The sequence below is a fragment of the Schistocerca cancellata genome, chromosome 2, assembly GCF_023864275.1.
Source record: "Schistocerca cancellata isolate TAMUIC-IGC-003103 chromosome 2, iqSchCanc2.1, whole genome shotgun sequence".
NCBI lineage: Eukaryota > Metazoa > Arthropoda > Insecta > Orthoptera > Acrididae > Schistocerca > Schistocerca cancellata.
This window is the reverse complement of record NC_064627.1, coordinates 302770750-302794301: the sequence shown is the minus strand read 5'-3', so window position 1 is coordinate 302794301 and position 23552 is coordinate 302770750. Positions and strand designations below refer to the sequence as shown.

General features: G+C 43.0%; 1 protein-coding gene across 1 annotated transcript in view; it reads right to left on the bottom strand.

Annotated features, from left to right (window-relative positions):
• Positions 1-23552, bottom strand: part of LOC126161679 (methylcrotonoyl-CoA carboxylase subunit alpha, mitochondrial) — a 111671-nt gene that overhangs the window by 18846 nt on the left and 69273 nt on the right. Inside the window, exon 10 of the mRNA XM_049917684.1 lies at positions 292-436. Within this exon, the coding sequence (XP_049773641.1) occupies positions 292-436 (145 nt within the window). The remainder of the gene's footprint in view (positions 1-291; positions 437-23552) is intronic.

Here is a 23552-nt window from a genome sequence, read left to right as displayed (position 1 = left end):
TGCTAATTTCTTTTACAAAAACGTCACGAACAAAGAAATCTAACACTAAACAGCAGAAATTTGATCCCAGGTTCACAAATCAAAAAAGAAAATTTATATCAGATTAGTAAGAAAACATTACCAAACTCTAATGTGGTTGGGTTTCATAAGACAAACAGTAATAAACTGATGCAAAAAGGGGCATTTCCAACCAACAACAACATAGACAATATTGTGAGTTACCTCATACGCACAAATATTGATACTATCCCCCACAAATATGTAATATATTAGAGAGATGGTGTTTATTACTCTCAATGCCTGGACAACTGAGGATTTCAGTGCGCTTCAAAAGATGATTTAATCGAAAACCCACTTCAGTTGCAAATGGGTTGTTGCTATTGCGCACTGATTTAACTGCCAACTCCTTTTCCTTGAGTAACTGAGCCAGGAAAGCCTGCAACACAAGGAAAACTAACATGTGATATTATATATACGCATAGAACATTTGTCATAAGAAAATCATATTAATACCTAAAAGACAATTTGTTAGTGTTACAGAATTTTTTTAAAAAAAGGAAATATTTATTTCAAGAATGAAAAAATGTTACAGAACGAAGAGGAAAGAGAATGTGGGTCTCATTACCACTGGCAGAAATCCCTGACACATTTTCCTTTGTTTTCCGTTTCAGCATCAGCAGAGACTCTATCCTGGTGACACATCTGCGGCTGACTTCCTGACAGTACACGATGTCCTCCTAAGAACTGTCAGGTGTATTTTATCTGGTGTTTTGGCAGATATTTGCAGTGTGCAGCTGCAGTCACCCCAACAAATACTGCTCATCATGTCTTTCACATGATGCTGCGTATCAATAAAAAGCATCAGTTTCCTTTTAGGCGCAAATTTTTTTTTTTTGGTCACGGGAATTTTACATGTGCATTTGACAGAGGAGTCCAAAATTAATCTAGTGTGATATTCATTTTATTGATATGTACTAAAGGAACAGTAGATCATAGGGAATAACACGTACTCCAGCAGTCACTCAGCAGCACACTGCTCCACGCTGACAGCTGCCACCATGCAGAAATGCTGCTCAGTCACTGCAAGCATCTGCTCAAAGACCAGAGAAAATGCACCCGACAACACTTGGGGAGGGGGTCCTATATATTTTCCTAGCCCTTTCCTTAGGACTCATTCATTCATGAGGTCTTCAGTCCTGAGACTAGTTTGATGCAGCTCTCCATGCTACTCTATCCTGTGCAAGCTTCTTCATCTCCCAGTACCTACTGCAACCTACATCCTTCTGAATCTGCTTAGTGTATTCATCTCTTGGTCTCCCTCTACGATTTTTACCCTCCACGCTGCCCTCCAATACTAAATTGGTGATCCCTTGATGCCTCAACACATGTCCTACCAACCGATCCCTTCTTCTAGTCAAGTTATGCCACAAACTTCTCTTCTCCCCAATCCTATTCAATACTTCCTCATTAGTTATGTGATCTACCCATCTAATCTTGAGCATTCTTCTGTAGCACCACATTTCAAAAGCTTCTACTCTCTTCTTGTCCAAACTATTTATCGTCCATGTTTCACTTCCGTACGGGGCTACACTCCATACAAATACTTTCAGAAATGACTTCCTGACACTTAAATCTATACTCGATGTCAACAAATTTCTCTTCTTCAGAAACACTTTCCTTGCCATTGCCAGTCTACATTTTATATCCTCTCTACTTCGACCATCATCAGTTATTTTGCTCCCCAAATAGCAAAATTCCTTTACTACTTTAAGTTTCTCATTTCCTAATCTAATTCCCTCAGCATCACCCAACTTAATTCGACTACATTCCATTATCCTCGTTTTGCTTATGTTGATGTTCATCTTATACCCTCCTTTCAAGACACTATCCATTCCATTCAACTGCCCTTCCAAATCCTTTGCTGTCTCTGACAGAATTACAATGTCATCGGCGAACCTCAAAGTTTTTATTTCTTCTCCATGGATTTTAATACCTACTCCGAATTTTTCTTTTGTTTCCTTCACTGCTTGCTCAATATACAGATTGAATAACATCGGGGAGAGACAACAACCCTGTCTCACTCCCTTCCCAACCACTGCTTCCCTTTCATACCCCTCGACTCTTATAACTGCCATCTGGTTTCTGTACAAATGGTAAATAGCCTTTCGCTCCCTGTACTTTATCCCTTCCCCTTCAGAATTTGAAAGAGAGTATTCCAGTCAACATTGTCAAAAGCTTTCTCTAAGTCTACAAATGCTAGAAACGTAGGTTTGCCTTTCCTGAATCTCGCTTCTAAGGTAAGTCGTAGGGACAGTATTGCCTCACGTGTTCCAACATTTCTATGGAAACTGATCTTCCCCGAGTTCGGCTTCTACTAGTTTTTCCATTCGTCTGTAAAGAATCCGCGTCAGTATTTTGCAGCTGTGACTTATTAAACTGATAGTTCGGTAATTTTCACATTTGTCAACACCTGCTTTCTTTGGGATTGGAATTATTATATTCTTCTTGAAGTCTGAGGGTATTTCGCCTGTTTCATACATCTTGCTCACCAGATGGTAGAGTTTCGTCAGGACTGGCTCTCCCAAGGCCGTCAGTGGTTCTAATGGAATGTTGTCCACTCCCGGGGCCTTGTTTCGACTCAGGTCTTTCAGTGCTCTGTCAAACTCTTCACGCAGTATTATATCTCTCATTTCATCTTCATCAACGTCCTCTTCCATTTCCATAATATTGTCCTCAAGTACATCGCCCTTGTATAGACCCTCTATATACTCCTTCCACGTTTCTTCTTTCCCTTCTTTGCTTAGTACTGGGTTTCCATCTGAGCTTTTGATATTCACACAAGTGGCTCTTTTCTCCAAAGTCTCTTTAATTTTCCTGTAGGCAGTATCTATCTTACCCCTAGTGAGATAAGCCTCTACATCCTTACATTTGTCCTCTAGCCATCCCTGCTTAGCCATTTTGCACTTCCGGTCGACCTCATTTTTGAGACGTTTGTATTCCTTTTTGCCTGCTTCATTTACTGCATTTTTATATTTTCTCCTTTCATCAATTAAATTCAGTATTTCTTCTGTCACCCAAGGATTTCTACTAGCTCTCGTCTTTTTACCTACTTGATCCTCAGCTGCCTTCTCTACTTCATTCCTCAAAGCTACCCATTCTTCTTCTACTGTATTTCTTTCCCCCATTCCTTTCAATTGTTCCCTGACTATAGATCAATAATGTCAAAATTCCTTAATATCAAAATTAGAAGAAAACCATTTCTCTGGAATAGTTTCCTTCAGAATTCTTCCTCCATGCTGATATGAAATGAACGCATATAATTAAACACTGAAAGGAGGAATGCATCACTGATTGCACTTTTGTGGCTGCCAACCAATCACAATACTGTAATTTCTATATTGGATCACTGATAATGAGTGTCAACTTGTATCACATTTCTTCATGTTGCTGACATAATGGACTGTCTACACATGTTTAAAAGCTGACAGATAAATGTAATCATATTTTCTTATTTTCAAAAAGAAAGCAGAAGTTATAAGTAAGTTAGGAAAGTGTGAATCTGCAGCAAAACTTTCTCAGGATTAGGGGACAGTATATAGACAGTGAGACATCTAAAGAAAAACAAAGAAAGTAGGGGAGTTGTATGAAACTGGAGGGTTTTTTTCATTCAACAATTCATCAGTATGGCTGACTTAGATTTAAGCATTGCTATGGGATTTGAGAAATTGCTGTTCAGCACAAGACAGTTCATATTAAGAAAGACACAGCTGACTTTTTTTTGTGATAAATTCTTCAATTGCTCTGACCAGTACAATTTTTCCCTGGAACTGATTTACAACACCAACAGGAATAGACTGTACTGGAAGAGCACACCCACATGCACTTTAACCTCTTGGCTAACTTTCTGTTTTCTGCAATGATTCAATGGGCGAGAACAAAATGAAGCCACTTGGTTCTGGAAAACTGAAACAATTATCCTCATTCAAAGGAATAACAACCTTACCATCATAGTATATGCATTTGACAGGATCCCAGAAAGACAATACTATATAGAGACACTGATTCTGTTCCCTATTTGTTCCTACTGTGAGTACATATTTGGAATGGAAAAGCGTGCGTGTGTGTGCGTGTGTGTGTGTGTGTGTGTGTGTGTGTGTGTGTGCATTCACATGCAAGTGTACATGTGTGGGTGCATGTGGATGTGAGTTTGCGGTTTATTGTAGGCACTAAAGAGTGAAGCTATCAGTGCCATATGAAAAGTAGTAGGAACAAATGTGGTTAAAACAGTTAAAAAGGTCATAAAACCAGGAGGAGTAAGTCCCGTACAATTCCATTCACTCACTCCGAACCTCACTTGCACAATCACACTATCTCACATCTCTTAAGATAACATAAAATTGGTGAAATATATAGAAAACTGGTAATTAAAACATAAACAATACAAGAGAAAATCCAGGATGGAATGTAACAATATTATGAAAAGGATAGTTGCTACTTACCATACGGTGGAGATGCTGAGTCGCAGATAGGCACAACAAAAAGACTGTCACAACGTGTGTGTGTGTGTGTGTGTGTGTGTGTGTGTCCGTTGTCTATTTTTGACAAAGGCCTTGCTGGCCGAAAACTTATTTTGTGACAGTCTTTGGGTTGTGCTTATCTCTGACTCCGCATCTCCACTATATGGTAGGTCACAACTATCCTTTTCATAATTCTGTTTCAAATAATACAATAGAAGAGCTAAAGTAACTACACAGAGAAATATGACTACCTCATCACCCCCCCCCCCCCCAAAAAAAAAAAAAAAAAAAAAAAAAAAAAACTACTGCAACAATGGAGGTGACACATAATCAACAATATGCATCTTGGAAATTCTGTTTTTGTCTCAGCAAACTTCAGCTGATGCCTATCAAATCTTACAGGAGGCCTATGGAGAGTCTGTTCTTCCCTACAGCATAGCTTGAAGATGGTTTAAATTGTTTAAAGAGGGGCACAATCAATTTCAGACGAAGGCAGGGTCGATGCTCCAATTACATATACAACAACACGACTACTCTGCATTTCACAATTAAGTGCCTGGCAGAGGGTTCATTGCAGCACCTCTTACAGCAAAAATCATCAACGCTGTTATTTTCAGTGTGAGGGAGGGTCAATGAATAAACAGATGAGCCCTTTCAGAAGTACTGAAAATTTCATTGGGTGCCACAGACAAGTAGCTGACAGAAAATACATAAACGAGTCATTTCTGCGCACAGTGGGTTCCAAGACTGCTGATTCCTGAACAAAAGCACATTTGCATACAGGTTTGTATGTAGCTGAAGTTGGTGTTAGAGGAAGATCTAGAGTCTCATTCAAAGGTAATCACTGCTAATGAAACTTCGCTACATCATTTTGATGCTGAGAGCAAACAGCAAAGCTCAGTATGGAAATCTCCACTGCCAACCTCCAAAAAAGCAGAAGTGTTTGCTTTTGATGGGAAAGTTGTGGTCATATAATTTTTTGGTATTCATGGACTGGTTTATCAGCATGTTGTTGCTGCACACATACCAACACCCGGACAACTTTGCAAGTCTATATCCATGCACAAAAGACCAAAATATTCTTGAAACAAATTGGATGCTCCTCCACAATAATGTATGGTCTCGTATTGTGTCATTACTGAAAATCTGGCAAAAACCAATGTGAAATGCATCCCTCAGTTTCCAATAGTCCAGATTTAGCTCTGTGTGACTTTTTTCTATTCTCTAACACGAAGAAACACCTTCCTGGGAGGCATTTACCATCATCTGATGCAGTAGTGAAGCTGTGGAAGCAATTCTTAAAGACCTTTCAAAAAAATTGTTTCCAGCATGTCTTTGCAGACTGGCAGAAATGCTGGGACAAGCAAATCACATCCAAAGAAGACTATTTTGAGAAGGACCACCAAAATTATGATGAGTAATGGTATACTGCCAAAAAATTATGATTATTCTTTAGTGAACAGCCTCATAACAGAGCAGCCAACGGAGACCCTTGCTTAGACCCATCCGTGAATACAGCTGTATAGTTGTGGTACTCATTTAAAATGTCACAAAATAACACATTAAAAACAGATGCAGGAGTGCAGCATCTCCTGGACTGCACCAAATCTAAGATTACTCTAAGTCTCTGAAGTAACCACAAGGATAGTCAGTTAAAACCCTGAGTCTGGTTTGTCCTTGCCCCACACCAATTGACTCCAGCACATGCTTCACATGAATTTGTAGCTGGTGAGCAACAGTACGGCATGCTGGTGGACTGGGTGCAGTGACGATCTTATATGTTCGACCCATTGTAAGGATCTGCTGCTGGATGGTGAGTGGCGGTTCCCCAGCCTCGCCATACACTTTGGGTACAGGGCTGGTCGTACAAGATCCCGTGACCAGCCTCATATCCATATGGTGGATACTGACAATGATCTTCAGCTACAAAGGTATCACCAATTTGTATACCGTGCATCTATAGACGTCATCTTATGAAGGCCCTATAACCGAGCAGATATGCCCTACCATTCGCCAAGACCTGTGGCTAAGACACTTTATGATTCCAGTGCTTTCTGCATCCTTGCCTTTGGATCCTTTAGCTGTGGTAACGATGACAGTCTGGAACAAAAATTTAGATCCAGAAACCTCACCAAGTCTTTAAAATGCATAATGGTGTCCATCATACGGAATCAGGTAAATTAAAAACATTAGATTTAAAACGGATCTCTTGTGAACAAACACATACAGAGGATGTTCCTCTGCTAAGTATTTCAGTTCCTTCTTATGCATCCTAAACCTCCTGATGTTTCACTGCAGTGTGTGAGCCATTTTATCAGTAAGGTTTTCTTTTCATCCTGTCTCTCGGCTGGAGCAGGGATACCTGCGTCAGTCGGAGGCTCAGAGGCGTCAAAGTTTATGAACCCAAATCCTTACAACCATCAGATAGAATGAGTTCTGTTTGAACTGACCGTTTATGATCTGTCACCTTCTGCAAAAAACACTTCCTGTTTGGCTTGGTTGCCAGAGGAGACTTCAGAGAGGCAACTGCAGTAGTGCTAGTGGCAGTGCTGGCTGTTTACTGAGTCTGCCATTTTCGATGCCGGAAGCTCTACAATACGGCCCATATTGCTCTTCCTTCAAGGTACACACTGTAGGTTCTACTTCAGATGGGTGAGCCCCACAGAAGTTAACATACTTTGGGGGAGATGAAAAACAAATCCTTCATGGATGGTCTTACCATATTTGCTACAAGTGGCACCCCCTTAAATCACAGAGTGTTGTGCCCAAGGTGCTGACATATAAACTAGCCTACTGGGTTGGGTATACAGGGTGTTACAAAAAGGTACGGCCAAACTTTCAGGAAACATTCCTCACACACAAAGAAAGAAAATATGTTATGTGGACATGTGTCCAGAAACGCTTACTTTCCATGTTAGAGCTCATTTTATTACTTCTCTTCAAATCACATTAATCGTGGAATGGAAACACACAGCAACAGAACGTACCAGCGTGACTTCAAACACTTTGTTACAGGAAATGTTCAAAATGTCCTCCGTTAGCGAGGATACATGCATCCACCCTCTGTCGCATGGAATCCCTGATGCGCTGATGCAATCCTGGAGAATGGCGTATTGTATCACAACCGTCCACAATATGAGCACGAAGAGTCTCTACATTTGGTACCGGGGTTGCGTAGACAAGAGCTTTCAAATGCCTCCATAAATGAAAGTCAAGAGGGTTGAGGTCAGGAGAGCGTGGAGGCCATGGAATTGGTCCGCCTCTACCAATCCATCGGTCAGCGAATCTGTTGTTGAGAAGCGTATGAACACCTCGACTGAAATGTGCAGGAGCTCCATCGTGCATGAACCACATGTTGTGTCGTACTTGTGAAGGCACATGTTCTAGCAGCACAGGTAGAGTATCCTGTATGAAATCATGATAATGTGCTCCATTGAGCATAGGTGGAAGAACATGGGGCCTGCCCAAATGTTCACAGAAAATCTGTGTTGATGACGTGATTGCACAATTGCGTGCGGATTCTCGTCAGCCCACACATGTTGATTGTGAAAATTTACAATCTGATCACGTTGGAATGCAGCCTCATCCGTAAAGAGAACATTTGCACTGACATGAGGATTGACACATTGTTGAATGAACCATTTGCAGAAGTGTACCTGTGGAGGCCAATCAGCTGCTGATAGTGCCTGCACACGCTGTACATGGTACGGAAACAACTGGTTCTCCCATAGCACTCTCCATACAGTGACGTGGTCAACATTACCTTGTACAGCAGCAACTTCTCTGACGCTGACATTTGGGTTATCATCAACTGCACGAAGAATTGCCTCGTCCATTGCAGGTGTCCTCGTCGTTCTAGGTCTTCCCCAGTCACGAGTCATAGGCTGGAATGTTCCGTGCTCGCTAAGACGCCGATCAATTGCTTCGAACGTCTTCCTGTTGGGACACCTTCGTTCTGGAAATCTGTCTCGATACAAACGTACCGTGCCACGGCTATTGCCTCGTGCTAATCCACACATCAAATGGGCATCTGCCAACTCCGCATTTGTAAACATTGAACTGACTGCAAAACCACGTTCGTGATCAACACTAACCTGTTGATGCTACGTACTGATGTGTTTGATGCTAGTACTGAAGAGCAATGAGTCGCATGTCAACACAAGCACCGAAGTCAAAATTACCTTCCTTCAATTGGGCCAAGTGGCAGTGAATCGAGGAAGTACAGTACATACTGACGAAACTCAAATGAGCTCTAACATGGAAATTAAGCATTTCCGGACACATGTCCACATAACATCTTTTCTTTATTTGTGTGTGAGGAATGTTTCCTGAAAGTTTGGCTGTACCTTTTTGTAACATCCTGTATAAGGCCTCACAGTTATAAGAATGAAACCAGCCTCGATACGGTCTGGAAATGTTGTACCATGAAACATAAGACTAAAAGAATCAGATTTCACCAGCTCGCCCCCTACCTCTTTATGATGTTTTGCACATCAATGACACCATCTTGAATACACACACCCTTCAAAATTCTTCTTTAGGGGTATCAGTAACATTTCTGCATAGTTCAGGGTGTTGTGTAGCTCCACTTCAGTGGCATATTACCAGAGACATTTATCTGTCTGGAGGTTTGTTCCCCTTATTGGGAACTAGACATTTCAACCAATAGTGTTCCATTCCTGAATCACTTAATAGATTTTAAGGTGCCAGCAATGCCCCCTAAACCCTTTTGAATATAGAAAGGTGAAACTTTCTCATTGTTTACATCTTTGCTTTTAATTATTAAAAATAATTCTGCCTAACAGCATGTGTTCTGTTACTATAAACTGAAATATTGGAAAGAATTCCTGAATCAGGAGAACTGGTAATATGAGCCCTCTTGTTAGGATGGGTGTTGATACCCACCAGCCATACACCATTCCAGTGGCAGGTTATATGGAAAAGTTCAAGAGTTCCATCTCAGTCCCACAAGCAGCTAGGGAAATAAGGGTCAACCCAAACAGAGCCCCCCTGCCTGGGTCTGCCTTAATACAACTGATTTCAGGAGGTTCCTCAGAGCTTGCCTGCTAAAAGCCAAGCATCTCATGAGCACGCAGCACACCTTGAGATGATTATTATTATTATTACACTCCTGGAAATTGAAATAAGAACACCGTGAATTCATTGTCCCAGGAAGGGGAAACTTTATTGACACATTCCTGGGGTCAGATACATCACATGATCACACTGACAGAACTACAGGCACATAGACACAGGCAACAGAGCATGCACAATGTCGGCACTAGTACAGTGTATGTCCACCTTTCGCAGCAATGCAGGCTGCTATTCTCCCATGGAGACGATCGTAGAGATGCTGGATGTAGTCCTGTGGAACGGCTTGCCATGCCATTTCCACCTGGCGCCTCAGTTGGACCAGCGTTCGTGCTGGACGTGCAGACCGCGTGAGACGACGCTTCATCCAGTCCCAAACAAGCTCAATGGGGGACAGATCCGGAGATCTTGCTGGCCAGGGTAGTTGACTTACACCTTCTAGAGCACGTTGGGTGGCACGGGATACATGCGGACTTGCATTGTCCTGTTGGAACAGCAAGTTCCCTTGCCGGTCTAGGAATGGTAGAACGATGGGTTCGATGACGGTTTGGATGTACCGTGCACTATTCAGTGTCCCCTCGACGATCACCAGTGGTGTACGGCCAGTGTAGGAGATCGCTCCCCACACCATGATGCCGGGTGTTGGCCCTGTGTGCCTCGGTCGTATGCAGTCCTGATTGTGGCGCTCACCTGCACGGCGCCAAACACGCATACGACCATCATTGCCACCAAGGCAGAAGCGACTCTCATCGCTGAAGACGACACGTCTCCATTCATCCCTCCATTCACGCCTGTCGCGACACCACTGGAGGCGGGCTGCACGATGTTGGGGCGTGAGCGGAAGACGGCCTAACGGTGTGCGGGACCGTAGCCCAGCTTCATGGAGACGGTTGCGAATGGTCCTCGCCGATACCCCAGGAGCAACAGTGTCCCTAATTTGCTGGGAAGTGGCGGTGCGGTCCCCTACGGCACTGCGTAGGATCCTACGGTCTTGGTATGCATCCGTGCGTCGCTGCGGTCCGGTCCCAGGTCGACGGGCACGTGCACCTTCCGCCGACCACTGGCGACAACATCGATGTACTGTGGAGACCTCACGCCCCACGTGTTGAGCAATTCGGCGGTACGTCCACCCGGCCTCCCGCATGCCCACTATACGGCCTCGCTCAAAGTCCGTCAACTGCACATACGGTTCACGTCCATGCTGTCGCGGCATGCTACCAGTGTTAAAGACTGCGATGGAGCTCCGTATGCCACGGCAAACTGGCTGACACTGACGGCGGCGGTGCACAAATGCTGCGCAGCTAGCGCCATTCGACGGCCAACACTGCGGTTCCTGGTGTGTCCGCTGTGCCGTGCGTGTGATCATTGCTTGTACAGCCCTCTCGCAGTGTCCGGAGCAAGTATGGTGGGTCTGACACACCGGTGTCAATGTGTTCTTTTTTCCATTTCCAGGAGTGTATTATTATTATTATTATTATTACTGTAGAGGTTTTTACCATCTTCACGATGTGGGTGGTTACGCCAATATTCCTGATATCCCAATACGAGAGAAGGAAAGTTGTTGCTCACCATATAGTGGAGATGCTGAGTCGCAATAGGCACAATAAAAAGATTCAAACAATCATAGTTTTCGGCCATTAAGGCCTTTGTCAGCTGTAGACACACACACACACACACACACACACACACACACACACACACACACACACTCAAGTGCAACTTGCACACATTCTAGAGTCTCAGAGAGCTGAAACTACACTGCGAGCAGTAGCACCAGTGCACGATGGGAGTGGTGACTGGGTGGGGGTAAGGAGGAGGCGAGGGTGGGGAGGGGGGAGGGGGAGGGGGAGGGATAGTATGGTGGGAGTGGCGGACAGTGAAGTGCTGCAGTTTGGACGGAGGGTAGGAGAGAAGGTGCAGAGAAGGGGGTGGGTAAGTAGCGAAAAGGAGAGAAATAAAAATAAAAGAAATTAAATGACTGGGTGTGGTGGTGAAATGATGGCTGTGTAGTGTTGGAATGGGAACAGGGAGGGGGCTGGATGGAGGACAGTGACTAACGGAGTTTAAGGCCAGGACGGTTACGGGAACGTAGGATGTATTGCAGGGAAAGTTCCCACCTGCACAATTCAGAAAAGCTGGTGTTCGCAGGAAGGATCCATATGGCACAGGCTATGAAGCAGTCATTGAGATGAGGGGTATCATGTTTGGCAGCATGTTCAGCTACAGTGTGATCCACTTGCTTTTTGGCCACAGTTAGCGATGACCGTTCATGCGGACAGACAGGTTGTTGGTTGTCATGCCTACATAGAATGCAGCTCAGTGGTTGCAGCTTAGCTTGTAGATCACATGACTTGTTTCACAGGTAGCTCTGCCTTTGATGTGATAGGTAATGTTAGTGACTGGACTGGAGTATGTGATAGTAGGAGGATGTATGGGACAGGTCTTGCATCTAAGTCTATTACAGGGGTATGAGCCATGAGGTCAGGTATTGGGAGCAGGGATTGTGTAAGGATGGACGAATGTACTGTGTAGGTTCGGTGGACGGCGGAATATCATGGTAGGAGGGGTGGGAAGGATAGGGGGTAGGACATTTCTCATTTCAGAGCACGGCGAGAGGTAATCGAAATGCTGGCGGAGAATGTAATTCAGTTGCTCCAGTCCCGGATAGTGCTGAGTTATTAGGGGAATGCTCCTCTGTGGCCAGACAGTGGGACTTTGGGGGGTGGTGGGAGCCTGAAAAGATAAGGCACAGGAGACTTGTTTTTGTACAAGGATGGGAGGATAATTTCGGTCAGTGAAGGTTTCAGTGAGACCCTTGTGTATTTAGAGACTGACTGCTCGTCACCGCAGATGTGACAACCATGGGTGGCTAGGCTGTACGGAAGGGACTTCTTGGAATGAAACAGGTGGCAGCTGTCGAAGAGAAGGTATTGCTGGTGGTTAGTAGGTTTGATATGGACGGAGGTACTGATGTAGCCATCTCTGAGGTGGAGGTCAACATCTAGGAAGGTGGCTTGTTGGGTTGAGTAGGACCAGGCGAAGCAAATGGGGGAGAAGTTGTTGAGGTTCTGGAGGAATGTGAATAAAGTATCCTCACTTTCAATCCAGATAGCAAAGATGTCATCAATGAATCTGAATGAGGTGAGGGGTTTAGGATTCTGGGTTTTTAGAAAGGATTCCTCTAGATGGCCCATGAATAGGTTAGCATAGGATGGTGCCATGCGAGTGCCCATAGCCGTACCGTGGATTTGTTTGTAGGTAAGGAGAAGTAATTGTGGGTGAGGATATAGTTGGTAATGGAGACTAGGAAGGAGGTTGTTGGTTTGGAATTCATAGGGTGTCTGAAAAGACAGTGACGATAGCAGTAAGGCCATGGGCATTATGAATGTTAGTGTAAAGGGAGGTGGCATCAATAGTGATGAGCAGGGTACCGTGTGGTAAAGGGAAAGGAACTGTGGAGAGTCGGTCGAGGAAATGGTTGGTACCTTTTATATAGGAGGATAGGTTCTGGGTAATAGGTTGAAGGTGTTCGTCTATGAGAGCAGAGATTCTCTCAGTGGGGGCACAGTAACTGGCCACAATGGGGTGTCCTGGGTGTATTTTTGCATAATTTTTCGGACATAATTCTACTTTCTTACGTATTTTTTCGCATTTTTGCACCACCATGGATCCTTGCTCCTTCCATCTGCGTCAATACAGAAAAGTTTCCTTATCCCCAGCCAGATCACAGTCCCACATACTGTTCCTGTGTTGCTGCTTGACACATGAAATCCCCCCCCCTTCACCCGCCCCCCCCCCCCCCCAATGGCCTTACCATCAAATTACCCATCTCTGGTTGCCACCCCTCCTCCTACAATGACCTCCAGCTGTTCTGATTCCGCCAATCCTTAGCCCTCACCAACATAGTCCTGCAAAACCATATCAACCAAGCCCAATCCTCCTTGCAGTACCTTCTCTCCATCCGCAAAATTCTCCTGCTATGTAATCCCAAATTTCTGGAACCCGTAACACACATGGAAACTCTTGCCCTGCACGAACTTGAGCAACATCCACAACACCACCTCAAAAAGATCTACATCCTGCACACTTCCTACTCCTGCCTCGGAGTACCACTGTCCACCACTTCTACAACAACCTCCAAACCTCCCCCACACCCCCTCATAGCTGATAAACCTTGTCTCGCAGACCTACTACAATTACCCCACCCTCCAAAACTCTCTCCCACGACCACACAGAACTCAAAACCTAAACAGACCCGCAACACAGTCATGAACCTATCCTCCAGAAGCCTTAGTCCCACAGAAATATCAGTCCATTCCAAAGGCCTCACCTTTTGCCCCACTCCCAAATTCAACCATGCAGGACTAGTTAAAGACCTTCTCTCCTTCTCCCAGTCCCTACAGTGGAAACACTTTTTCGCCACCAACCTGACCAATCAGACTCAAGCAAAGACCAACATTGAACCTTGACTAACTCAGTTCACTCCTGCATCCAACTGTGATCCACCCCCACTGTCTCCAAAGCGCCCCATTACCTTTCCAGAATTTCTTATCCTCGAACCTTGCCTCACCATCATTCCCCAAATCCCGCAACATGCATACTAACCTAACATCCACAGAAAGAACCGCAGTCCACCATCTAAAAGCTGATTCCGATCTTATAATCCTACCTGCAGACAAAGGCTCCTTGAACCGCAAGGATTACGTGGCAGAAGGACTCCGTCAGCTGTCAGATACTTCCACCTACAAACCATGCCACATTGATCCCATTCCAGCAATCCAGAAGGATCTCCCGTCACTACTCAAATCCTTAGGCCCAACCCAAACTTACCCCTACCACTCCCTGCACTCCCACCGTCTACATGATTCTAAAGTCCATAAACCCAACCACCCAGGACACCCCGTTTCCCACTGAGAGAATCTCTGCTCTCATAGACGAACACCCTCAACCCATTACCCGGAACCTATCCTCATACGTAAAAGATATCAACCATTTCCTTGACCGACTCTCCACAGTTCCTTTCCCTTTACCACACGGTTTCCTGCTCGTCACTATTGATGTCACCTCCCTGTACACTAACATTCCTAATGCCCATGGCCTTACTGCTATAAAACGCTACCCTTCCAGATGCCCTATGGATTCCAAACCAACAACCTCCTTCCTAGTCTCCATGACCAACTATATCCTCACCCACAATTACTTCTCCTTTGAAGGCATTACCTACAAACAAATCCACAGTAGGGCTATTGGCAACCGCATGGCACCATCCTATGCTAACCTATTCATGGGTCATCTAGAGGAATCCTTCCTAAAAACCCAGAATCCTAAACCCCTCACCTCATTCAGATTCATTGATGACATCTTTGCTATCTGGATTGAAGGTGAGGACACCTTAATCACATTCCTCCAGAACCTCAACAACTTCTCCCCCATTTGCTTCGCCTGGTCCTACTCAACCCAACAAGCCACCTTCCTAGATGTTGACCTCCATCTCAGAGATGGCTACATCAGTACCTCTGTGTATATCAAACCTACTAACCACCAGCAATACCTTCTCTTCGACAGCTGCCACCTGTTTCATTCCAAGAAGTCCCTTCCATACAGCCTAGCCACCTATGGTTGTCACATCTGCAGTGACGAGCAGTCAGTCTCTAAATACACAAGGGTCTCACTGAAACCTTCACTGACCGAAATTATCCTCCCATCCTTGTACAAAAACAAGTTCTCTGTGCCTTATCTTTTCAGGCTCCCACCACCCCCCAAAGTCCCACTGTCTGGCCACAGAGGAGCATACCCCTAATAACTCAGCACTATCCGGGACTGGAGCAACTTAATTACATTCTCCGCCAGTGTTTCGATTACCTCTCGCCGTGCCCTGAAATGAGAAATGTCCTACCCACTATCCTTCCCACCCCTCCTACCGTGGTATTCCACCGTCCACCGAACTTACACAGTACACTCATCCATCCTTACACAACTCCTGCTCCCAATCCCTTACCTCTTGGCTCATACCCCTGTAATAGACCTAGATGCAAGATCTGTCCCATACATCCTCCTACCACCATCTTCTCCAGTCCGGTGACTAACATTACCTATCACATCACAGGCAGGGCTACCTGTGAAACCAGTCGTGATCTACAAGCTAAGCTGCAACCACTGTGCTGCATTCTATGTAGGCATGACAACCAACAACCTGTCTGTCCGCATGAACGGTCATCGCAAACTGTGGCCAAAAAGCAAGTGAATCACACTGTAGCTGAACATGCTGCCAAACATGATACCCCTCATCTCAATGACTGCTTCACAGCCTGTGCCATATGGATCCTTCCTGCGAACACCAGCTTTTCTGAATTGTGCAGGTGGGAACTTTCCTTGCAATACATCCTACGTTCCTGTAACCCTCCTGGCCTTAACCTCCGTTAGTCACTGTCCTCCATCCAGCCCCCTCCCTGTTCCCATTCCAACACTACACAGCCATCATTTCACCACCACACCCAGTCTTTTAATTTCTTTTATTTTTATTTCTCTCCTTTTCGCTACTTACCCACCCCCTTCTCAGCACCTTCTCTCCTACCCTCCGTCCAAACTGCAGCACTTCACTGTCTGCCACTCCCACCATACTATCCTTCCCCTCCCCCATCCCCATCCCTAGCCTCCTCCTTACCCCCACCCAGTCACCACTCCCATCGTGCACTGGTGCTGCTGCACGCAGTGTAGTTTCAGCTCTGTGAGACTCCAGACGTGTGTGCAAGTTGCGCTTGCGCTTGCGTGTGTGTGTGTGTGTGTGTGTGTGTGTGTGTGTGTGTGTGTGTGTGTGTGTGTCTCTACCACTGACAAAGGCCTTAATGGCCGAAAGCTATGATTGTGTGAATCTTTTCACTGTGCCAATTGTGACTCAGCATCTTCGCTATATGGTGAGTAGCAACTTCCCTTCTCTCATATTGTTACATTCCATTCTGTTTTTTCCATTGTTTTATTCATGATATCCCGTCATAATGCGAGCTTACCAGCCCCTAGCTCAGGAAACCCTGGTTTGCAAAGCCTGTACCCAGCACATGAATGATGAGCACTCTGAGGTATGCCCTGGGAGACATGTGACTTATCACATGCCACGGACACGGTGGGCAAGAAAACAAAGGCAAAATGCATTCAGACACAATAAAAAATTAAAATACCCACTTACACTAATACAATGCACTTACAAATAGAACTGTATCATCAGATTACCTTCCACTCAGAAGGCTGTTGCACACAGTGACTGTTATATTGACTTGTAAAGAATAGATTTCAGCTATCAGTCATCCTTTTTATATTTTATAGGCAGATCTAGATTTCAGCTAGAAACTAGCCATTCTCAATGCACTATCATTTTTGATCAATGCATGTAATGCCTGTTCGTCGGGCTTCAACCACAGTTCATTGAATACTGAGTATCAATACAAGTCAATTTCTGATTTCTATCAATACAGCTGCTTCCATCAGCAGCCATGCCTAGAATCTTTCTAGAACCCATGAACACAGTTGATTTTGGCTCTACTTCTGCTTTAAGCATTTTGTCAATTCTATTTGAACTGTTGTCAAATATGGTCACGTCATTATGAATGCAAAATGGTAAATAGGGTTTATATTCTACAAATCTGAAATCAATGTTCTGCAGGTCTTGTGATTTTGGAAGGGTTGGAAAAGAAAGTTAATGTTGAGATATAATTTAAATCAGAGAAACACAGTTCACTGGCAACAAAATGCTGCTGCCTCTCAATGGAAACAATCATCACAAGTCAAAAGCTTAAACAGAACCAAAAGAAGGATACGAACAAAGACCATAGTGGAGTGTTTGAATGTTGGTAGAACACAGTGTTCATTGTGTATTTTCAAGAAAATGATAAAATGCCATGTTGTTTAATATGTCAAAGATGATGGTCAGTATAAAGCCAGTTGCTGATTATGGAATCCATGCAGGAAAGGACAAGCAGGAGATGTGCTGAAGAACCGTAAGAATAACTTTGAGAGGTTTGTGGTAGAAAAATTTCAATATTTACCATGGAATACAAATAATGAAGACAGAGGATGGAATATTTCGACATGAAAAACAGAATGCAAAGGAAGTACTGGAAAAATTTAATATGACTGACTGTAAGGCCATAAGGACTCCTTTAGTTCCAGAGGGGAAGCCTTATCTTGAAGCAATAAGAAGTCTTCTTTATTTGTCATGTAAAATCAGGCCAGATCTTAGATGCATAGTAAGATTCCACAAATAATGAGCTTTTCTGTAAGAAGACAGAAGATGACACAATTAATCTAAATAATTATTGTGATGCTAATTATGCACAACACTCAAGGAACAGGAAGAGTGCAAGTGCAAAAATATTTAAATACTGTATGATGATTTAGTTTTATTTAAAACAACTATCACATTATAAAGAGGGAGTTGGAATGGTAAAACACTATGTTTGCTGTATGTTTTCATGGGTTGGCAACTAGAGTAGAAGCAGAATGCAAGTTGTCTGTGGTGAAATAAAACAGTTGTCTGTGATCTGTATGTACAAAGAAGATAATAAGAAGTCATGTTATTTAATCAGTGTTTTTTATAATATTCAAATAAAGTGAACCAGGCAACTAAAAATGTTAAATGGAGAAAAAACTGTTGAAGTGTTTGCAAAAGCAAATATTCCAAATGCGAACCATTTATTCTTGGCCAGTGTTATTTTTACATCCTTTCTTACAGCTGACAATCAGTTTCAAAGCATGAATGAAGCCTTTGTCTTTGGGTATATGGTTTGGTAATCAAAATCGTATATATCCAAAGGTACATGGGAAGTCATCATACAACTACAATGTGACTCTGAGCAATAACATGGCATCTTCTTTTAAATTTATATGTCTAAATTATTTATTTTTATTTAAATTTATATGTCCAATCTAATTTATGTGTCTAATCATTTCCCAAAAAACTGATTCCAATGAGGCCAAAAACTGATGCTAATTTTCAGGTTGTTAGTGAACACAATCTGTCACAACATTGTTTACCTTCCATAAGCAGAGGCTTCCTTTTAGTTCACACATTCCCTGTGTCCTAATGACAATAAAAGTAGTTCCATGTTCCATACAAATATAATGAATAACGGAATTCCACACAACTACCTTTCATTTGAAGATTACGGTGACGGAGTAACTACTTGAACAGTTTTGGCACTCATAAGGTACTCTTCTATGCAAGATTATTTGTGATCCACCTTCCAGAACTCTTCCTGACAGCCCACAACCCTGAACTGTTCATTTGATTAATAGTTGTTGATGGCATTTTCATGACAGAAGTATATTCTATTCCTTCAGGATCTTAATGTCCTCTGCCAAATCCACTTGTTCCTTTTGAGTTCAGTCAAGTTGACACAGAAATCTGTCCCTCTAACAGCTTCGTAAGAAATGCTGGTCACAATAAGGCTTCATCACACAATAACCCCTCATCCACCAATGTAACTGCTGTTCATCAGTTACCACTTCTTCCACACCAAGATATCTCTTCACTGACATATGAGTACTAGGAGGTATCACACACGCAGTGTCAAGCAGTTCTTATCCAAATAAGCCTCTTGACTTGTATACAAACATATCTCATTTGCCATTTTCTCATATGCTTTTGAATCTCCATACCTCCACTAACAAGACACAAAAAATACCATTCTCATGCAGTTTCTCACTTGGTTGAACACACTTTTTACATCTATTGTTACAAAAGAGCTTGCACAGATGTAGTTCCTCACATTCGCTACAAGGACCTTGACCACCTTTTCTTGTTCCATTAAACAAGTAATACAATATGGAGCACATTATGAGTAAGGCCTATCCTATCACCCCCATCCACAACCATCTACCTCAGTCCTGAAGTGAGCATCAGTCACCCAGTCACAGTAACCTCCGAGAACAGCTAAATCACCCGTTTTACAATCTGCCCTTTCCCACCCCACCGCCCTCCCAACAGCATTCAATTCACTGTGTAAAACAACATTGAAACAGATCCCATGGACAACCTTAATCATCCAATCGTAGGGAACAATTTCACACCACAGGCAAACAGCTGCTTAATAATTCACATAAATTCTTCATTTTCCAGCATTAGCTCTTTGAACTGTGCTGAAGGAACCATCTCTCTTATAATCGATCAGTTCTGCAGTCTCCCTTGCCACACATCCACAAGCTCTTACACACCTACAGCCCCTGGGTCAACAGTTATGACACTCTATTCCTCCACATCAACACCTCCTATCCAGTTTCCCTTACTCTCTTCAACTTAGTGAACAATATTCCTTGATATTGAATGCACCTCTCTGATGATTTAATAAGAACATCTATCCTATTAGACCAACCCATCACAAATATACCCTCCATTTTGACAGCAGCGAACCCTCTTACAAACTTCACTTATACTTTTGCGGGAACACCAACATACTGCCCACCAAAATGAATTGATATTGCCAAACCATGTCCAAGGCTTAGTTTTAGTGATTTTTTCGAACACATTGCTTCACACAATGTCATGAACAAAAGTAGCTGCTTTCTCCTCATATCATCATCACCACCCATACTTCCCTGTTTCAATATCTCCGTATTTCTCACTGCCCCTCACTTTACCTACAGTGATGAGCAAAACACCATGATTGAACACTGACCTCCATGAGACTGAATGCTGCCTGGTGGACTGTAGACATATATTGCAGTAAGGAAAGTATATAAGTGGAGCAGAGACAAATGGGAATCATCCTGACAAAGATACGGGCTGCAAATGGGGAAATCCAAGGACATAATCACCCCTGACCTTAGCCCACAAGTACTCTCTATCAGCCTCGGCACTCCATACCTGAGCTTGTTACGATGTGTAATTCAGCCAGTCGCTGCAGAGTGCTGACTGCAAACTGTTACCAGCTGCTACTAAGTGCCAAGTTTATAGTTTTAAAACAAACAGCATCTTTCGATTCAGTAGTTTGGAGTTGAAAAACTTCGGTTTTTCATAAGTTTCTATAGCAAAGGAAGCTATCTGCTTCAGCACAATTGGTAAGAAATACTTACACACAATCACACTAAGAAGTATTGGGTGGTTTTGCCCACTGTTATAACAAAAACAAACTGCTTTTTCTAGTTCTGGGACTATATATATTTCCAACTGTTTTCTAATGCCATGGGTTTGCAAGTATGGGAGAGCACTTGTCACAAAATCCAACACTGCATTTGCAAATTCACAACGGGCACAGATGGATAACACATGCTGTTCCCTGTGATGACATGGCAATATACCGAATCCATTGTATGGAGATTTAAGCGAAAAGGTTGAACTCAGATGTTTGTCTGTATAACAGGCTATTTCCTTTAGTACTTTCATTATGACATATCCACCAACATAGCCCAATGATGAAAGTTTAACAGAATTAAGCTGTATAACTGAAAACTGTAATGCAGGAGTAGCTTTAATAATGAATAGGAAAATAGGAGTGCGGGTAAGCTACGACAAACAGCATAGTGAACGCATTATTGTGGCCAAGATAGACACGAAGCCCACGCCTGCTACATAGTACAAGTTTATATGCCAACTAGCTCCGCAGATGACGAAGAGACTGATGGAATGTATGATGAGATAAAAGAAATTATTCAGGTAGTGAAGGGAGACGAAAATTTAATAGTCATGGGTGACTGGAATTTGACAGTAGGAAAAGGAAGAGAATGAAATGTAGTAGGTGAATATGGATTGGGGGGAAGAAATGAAGAGGAAGCTGCCTGGTGAATTTTGCACAGAGCAAAATTTAATCATAGCTAAAACTTGGTTCAAGAATCATGAAAGAAGGTTGTATACATGGAAGAACCATGGAGATACTAGAAGGTTTCAGATAGATTATATAATGGTAAGACAGAGATTTAGGAACCAGGTTTTAAATTGTAGGAAATTTCCAGGGGCAGATGTTGACTCTGACCACAATCTATTGGTTATGAACTGTAGATTAAAACTGAAGAAACTGTAAAAACATGAGAATTTAAGGAGATGGGACCTGGATAAACTAACTAAACCAGAGGTTGTACAGAGTTTCAGGGAGAGCATAAGGGAACAATTGACAGGAAAGGGGGAAAGAAGTACAGTAGAAGAAGAATGGGTAGCTTTGAGGGATGAAATAGTGAAGGCAGCAGAGGATCAAGTAGGTAAAAAGACAAGGGCTAGTAGAAATCCATGGGTAACAGAGGAGATACTGAAATTAATTGATGAAAGGAGAAAATACAAAAATGCAGTAAATGAAGCAGGCAAAAAGGAATAAAAACGTCTCAAAAATGAAATCGACAGGAAGTGCAAAATGGCTAAGCAGGGATGGCTAGAGGACAAATGTAAGGATGTAGAGGCTTATCTCACTGGGGGTAAGATAGATACTGGCTACAAGAAAATTAAAGAGACCTTTGGAGAAAAGAGAACCACTTGCACGAATATCAAGAGCTCAGATGGAAACCCAGTTCTAAGCAAAGAAGGGAAAGCAAAAAGGTGGAAGGAGTATATAGAGGGTCTATACAGGGGCGATGTTCTTGAGGACAATATTATGGAAATGGAAGAGAATGTAGATGAAGATGAAATGGGAGATACGATACTGCATGAAGAGTTCAACAGAGCACTGAAAGACCTGAGTCGAAACAAGGCCCCGGCAGTAGACAACATTCCATTAGAACTACTGATAGCCTTGGGAGCGCCAGTCCTTACAAAACTCTACCATCTGGTGAGCAAGATGTATGAGACAGGTAAAATTCCCTCAGACTTCAAGAAGAATATAATAATTCCAATCCCAAAGAAAGCAGGTGTTGACAGATGTGAAAATTACCGAACAATCAGTTTAATAAGTCACGGCTGCAAAATACTAAGGCGAATTCTTTACAGATGAATGGAAAAACTGGTAGAAGCTGACCTCAGGGAAGATCAGTTTGGATTGCGTAGAAATGTTGGAACACGTGAGGCAATACTGACCCTATGACTTACCTTAGGAGAAAGATTAAAGAAAGGCAAACCCACATTTCTAGCATTTGTAGACTTAGACAAAACCTTTTGACAATGTTGACTGGAATACTCTCTTTCAAATTCTGTAGGTGGCAGGGGTAAAATAAAGGGAGCGAAAGGCTATTTACAATTTGTACAGAAACCAGATGGCAGTTATTAGAATCGAGGGGCACGAAAGGGAAGCAGTGGTTGGGAAGGGAGTGAGACAGGGTTGTAGCCTATCCCCGATGTTATTCAACCTGTATATTGAGCAAGCAATAAAGGAAACAGAAGAAAAGTTCGGAGTAGGTATTAAAATCCATGGAGAAGAAATAAAAACTTTGAGGTTCGCCGATGACATTGTACTTCTGTCAGAGACAGCAAAGGACTTGGAAGAGCAGTTGAATGGAATGGACAGTGTCTTGAAAGGAGGATATAACATGAACATCAACAAAAGCAAAATGAGGATACTGGAATGTAGTTGAGTTAACTCGGGTGATACTGAGGGAATTAGATTAGGAAATGAGACACTTAAAGTAGTAAAAGAGTTTTGCTATTTGGGGAGCAAAATAACTGATGATGGTCGAAGTAGAGAGGATATAAAATGTAGACCGGCAATGGCAAGGAAAGCGTTTCTGAAGAAGAGAAATTTGTTAACATCGAGTATAGATTTAAGTGTCAGGAAGTCGTTTCTGAAAGTATTTGTGTGGAATGTGGCTATGTATGGAAGTGAAACATGGACGATAAATAGTTTGGACAAGAAGAGAATAGAAGCTTTCGAAATGTGGTGCTACAGAAGAATGCTGAAGATTAGATGGGTAGATGACGTAACTAATGAGGAGGTACTGAATAGGATTGGGGAGAAGAGGGGTTTGTGGCCCAACTTGACTAGAAGAAGGGATTGGTTGGTAGGACATGTTCTGAGGCATCAAGGGATCACCAATTTA